The sequence below is a fragment of the Austrofundulus limnaeus genome, unplaced genomic scaffold (genome assembly GCF_001266775.1).
Source record: "Austrofundulus limnaeus strain Quisiro unplaced genomic scaffold, Austrofundulus_limnaeus-1.0 Scaffold287, whole genome shotgun sequence".
Taxonomy (NCBI): domain Eukaryota; kingdom Metazoa; phylum Chordata; class Actinopteri; order Cyprinodontiformes; family Rivulidae; genus Austrofundulus; species Austrofundulus limnaeus.
The window spans coordinates 30,797-35,831 of NW_013952689.1; the positions used below are offsets into that span (position 1 = coordinate 30,797).

General features: G+C 38.3%; 1 protein-coding gene across 2 annotated transcripts in view; it reads left to right on the forward strand.

Moving 5' to 3' along the window:
* Positions 1 to 2,100, forward strand: part of tor4aa (torsin family 4, member Aa) — an 18,405-nt gene extending 16,305 nt beyond the window's left edge. For both annotated transcript variants that reach the window (XM_014021330.1, XM_014021329.1), the window contains exon 3: positions 715 to 2,100. In XM_014021330.1, coding sequence (XP_013876784.1) covers positions 715 to 1,572 — 858 coding nt within the window. In that variant the 3' untranslated portion in view covers positions 1,573 to 2,100. The remainder of the gene's footprint in view (positions 1 to 714) is intronic.
* The last annotated feature ends 2,935 nt before the right edge of the window (positions 2,101 to 5,035 follow it).

Sequence of the window (5,035 nt, forward strand, 5' to 3'; positions counted from 1 at the left end):
CCGCTGGCCTGTAAATGAGTGAAAACTGCAGAGTTCTGGCCATTAGATGTAGCTCGTCTGTGTTGGGACAATAGGTGTTAATTAGCTGTCAACGATAGCCATGTGATGTATCAGTCACATGGAGGCAGGGCTTAAAAGCTTGAATTTTGCCTGAAACTCTCAGACTGAAGAAGTCTCTTGGAGGAGAGACGTAAGGTTTCATTAGAGAAGAACCCGTCCAGAAGACCTTTACAATTTTTTTCTTTTTGATTTTTTACTTGGATTACTGAGATCCATCAGGACGTTATGAAACAGTAAGTTTCTCAGTGGACCTGTGCTCAAAAATGCAGCCTAGGTGGAGTAGTCGAACACAGATCACTGATCCTTCAACACAGAGCATCTTCAGAAGACAAATTGCTAAAGTAAATTTTAAAAATCTGTATTTTTTGATACAAGTGTGTACTGAACCTAAAGCTCTGTTTGATACGGTTCGATACGGGTACATGTATTGTTGCACCCCTAATTAAAACATATATGTATTACTTATATTTAATATTTTAAAAGTAATTTCCTCCAGTTTAATCTCATTGATGACTATAATCAACAAGTATGGATTACTTAATACATATTTTTTCTTATTATAAAATGATTTTAAAACCATTTTGAAGGAAGAAATCTTTTTAAAAGCTATCTGAAAACAGTCTGTTTCATCTCAGTCCTGATGTCTGTTCTCAGGTCTACAATGCCATTGAGAATCTTGATGACCACGTTCTCAGATACGACCTTGAGGGTTTAGAGAGGACTCTGAGGAGGGAGATGTTTGGGCAGCACGGAGCGGTAGAGGGTCTGCTATCTCACCTGAAGGAGTACCTGTCCACGTATGTTCACAACAAGCCCCTGGTGCTATCTGTGCATGGGCCCATTGGAGTAGGAAAAAGCCACCTGGGCCGCCTCCTGGCCGGACATTTCCGCTCTGTGGTGGGCGACACGTTGGTGCTGCAGTACTACGTTCTCCACCACTGCCCCCAGGAGGCAGACGCTGTGCAGTGCGCTCGCAACCTGTCTGCTCTCATCACAGACATAGTGGAGCGAGCAGAGGAGGAGGAGAAGATCCCGCTCTTCGTCTTTGACGAGGCTGAGCACATGCATGTGGAGATCCTGGACATGTTGTTGCATGTTGTCACCTCCAAGCAATCCAATGAATACCTGAACGCCATCTACCTATTTCTGAGCAACCTGGGTCACACACACATCACTAAACACATGCTGCAGAACTCCTCAAGTATTTATATGGCCATGACAGCCTCAGGGCGCCACAGCAACTTGCTGAAAGAACTCACTCCAATATTACGTAACATCCTGGAGAAGCTTCACCCCCTGTGGACAGAGGCAGACATCTTACCTCTGAGCCTTCTGGAGAAAAGTCACGTGATGGAGTGCTTTCTGGATGAAATGACACGAGAGGGCTTCTACCCGGATTATACCAACATCGAGCGTCTCGCAGGGGAGATTGAATATTACCCGGCTGTTGCGGGGCGTGAATATTCCCAAACAGGCTGCAAGCAAGTGGTGGCAAAGGTCAACCTGTTGTGAAACTCCAGCAGGAATCTTTTCATTCCTTTTAGATTTTGAAGAAGCCAATTGTGAGAAAAGTGAGTGAAGCAACACTGTTATGAAACCTGAGAAATGTCACAACCCAGAGCCAAAGCTTTCAGTAAGAATGAAGAAAATAATGATTTGTTGATGAGAGTTTGGGTGTAAAACTGCTGAGTTGAAGTCAGTCCTGTGAACATGTTTGAGGGGATTATAAACACTCCTCCAAAGGGCCAGTCCACTCAATTATCCTATATCTTATTATTTACCATTATTAGTTTAAAACATTTTTTATTTGATTTTATTTTATTTATTTTTACATACAAATCTTACATGTACAACTCAACAAATAATGCAAAACTGTGTGCAAACAGTTCAACAGCCATTTCACTTAATGAGATTTTTTTTAGCAAACATTGCTTTACTATGTAACAAAACTGAATGAATTTTTTTATTTTGAAAATAAATAAATTGATGAATTTGTACAATTAATTGTTCACACTTTTGTTCACAGATCTCTTACCCGTTGACTTTACTTGTGGAGCTTTCAGAGGCTCAAACCTTCTGCCAAAGTGGATGAAATTGTTTTTGCCCATGCCTGTCTGTCTTTTAACAAAAATATCCCAGAAATCACTGATGGCTTTTATTTTAATTTTCCAAAGGCAATCTTTGAATGTATATTTATAAATGATTCACCTTTGGTATCAATCCAATTTAAGATGGTCGCAACAATTAATAAATAGGCTACGAATAAACACAAAAATAGCTTAAACTCAGTAATTTTTTTTACAGGTATTGATCTAAAATAGTGGCTGAGATTCATCCTCAGCTCATACAGAACATGACATCTTTGGTTGGTTGTTTGAGGTGTTTTTTGTTTTAAAGAGTTAATGTGCAAAAGGAGAGATGAGCTGCGTTTCCATTGACCATGAAAATGCGCAAATTAGAATTTCGAAAATAAATTTGCTCAATGAAAACACGTGAATTTCGGAAAAAAATACGTTTTTCGACAAAATGGTTTTGCGCTAGGATGAGGTGGTTTTTTAGTATCGAAATTTATGTTTTTCGCAAAACTGCAATGGAAACACTTTTTGCATCACGTGATCAAGAACCGGCTGTTTCTACTAGTGAAAAGACAATGAAGAAGAAGACAACAGGAAGTAGAAGTAGTAGTAAAATCACAGAAGTGGTAAAAAAAGTAGTAAACTCACCGATTACAATTTCCCAAAAACGCCACATACATAGTTGCTCGCAAGTATAAGAGGCAATTGTGTCTCGAAACCAAGACACTGACGTCTCCTCTGATGATGAGCGCTAGTGTCGTGGTAGCAACATGCTATGTGTTTACATCCATCGCTGCCATGTTTGTAATGACTTATCACAAGAACAAACGTATTCACGTGTGACTTTAATAGCATTTCTTACTTAATGGAAACACTGCAGTTGCGAATCTGTTTTTCGACATTAACAGAATATTGACAAAGTTTTGCGCACATTTACAGTGGAAATGCAACCATGGAAACACATCTGCCGAATAAATCATGACTTAGTGAACGTTTACCTCACATGGTTGATCAGCTGTTCCTGCTGTCTGGTACTGGTACCAGCTTCGGCTCGGCTGCACCCACAACTGCAACTGGACCCTCCTCCTGCTGTCTGTCTGGTACCAGCTTCGGTTATTCCCGTAACATGAAGAGAATCACATTTCTTTTTCTTTGTCTCCAGACAGCATGTAACATCGCCAAAACTAGTTCATAACAGAAAAATTACGATGTTCCAGATAGTAGCAACACGTTTCTGATAACTTCTCTCCGTTGTCCTCCAACTTCTACTTCCTGTTTCCTACAAACCTGCGTCTGACTTGATGACACTTTGCATAGCCTGGCTGATACACTCGAATTAAAAAAAAATCCTGTATCCGCATTGTGGTCTGGATCATCACCAAAATTTAAAGTTGTGTTCCTTCGGCCAGTACCCACCTGCGATAAAAATTTCATGAAATTTCGTCCATAAGTTTTTGAGTAATTTTGTCAACAGACAGACAGACAGACAGACAGACACAACCGAAAACGTTACCTCCTCCCTTGGCGGAGGTAAAAAAAATACTTTGGTGATGTCCATTTAACAAAATATCATGTGGTGCAACCATCAAGAAATTCCCATTTTCTTTACCTACATTTTGAAATCCAATCAAAAACAGGAAGTTACATCATCTAACAGTTTGCCAAGAATCCTTGGAGACAGCAAGGAGATTTGTTAATCTTTCTTAAATTTCACAAAAAGTGTCACTTTTAGCATTTGGTATGCAGTCACCATATTTGGATATCATGTGGTATGATCTCAAAAAAAAAAAAAGATTAACCCTCTCATGCAAAGAGGTCACTACAGTGTAGAGCTGTTTAAAAGTGTTTTGTTCTATATGCTTGCAGTTTTGGGCAGTGTTGCATATAATCCACTCTAGTGGAAGCTATTACATCATCCCATACAAAAAAAATCCTATTGGCTCATTGCAATGGGAAAAAATAGTCAGTGAAACCAAGATGGCTGACAGATGGGGTGAACGACCAAACACTCGGCTATTTCAATTTCTACCTTCCATAAAAAGATACCATTGCAGGTAAAAAAAAAATATGATTACATCAAGTAACATCTAAAGGGACATATTATAAAAAGATTTTCCAAGTTTTGAGTTTGTATTTGTAGAAAATACAGATCAAACACATGTCCACTCACTTGTACATCATGCATCACTGGCTAGATTTTAACTTCAATGCAATATCAGATATTACCAATGTTGTTCTTGAAAATAATTCATATCCCATACAGTTTTGGTTGTAAATCAACTTTATAGTATTATAATGTAGTTCGATTTTCTTATATATAAAACCTTATACACTGCCTGGTCAAAAATATTATACATGCTATATGCTCAGTTCAGAGACTTAACAAGAATACATTCTGATAAAAACAGTTACCGTTATTGATTCTATGAGGATTTACAGTTCAGAGTAGGGCTGCACGATATCAAGAAGACCTGTGATGTGTGATAACAGTGCTTAATGACAATGACGATATGACTTGCGATAAACGAACAATAAGTATGTAGCATTGATGTTTTCTGCTCTGGGTTCTGAGCAAAAAAACAAAGAAACAAAACTAATCATTTTCATTGTAGTATGAATTTTTAAAAATATGAAGAGTAATATATGAAGGGCTCCATTTGATTGGTGAAATACTTAAAGCTTCCGTCTGAGTGACAAAACTCATAAATGCAAACAGTTTATGCATTTGTTGCAATGTGCATATTGCACAAGGAGTTATTGCGATGATGATAAATTTTCGATGTATTGTGCAGCCCTAGTTCAGAGAGTGCGACTTCTGTCACACTATCCTCCTCAGTTCATAAAGAATGTATCTTTATTTTTTAACCTTGTTTTACATCCCTAAAGACGAATAAAAACAC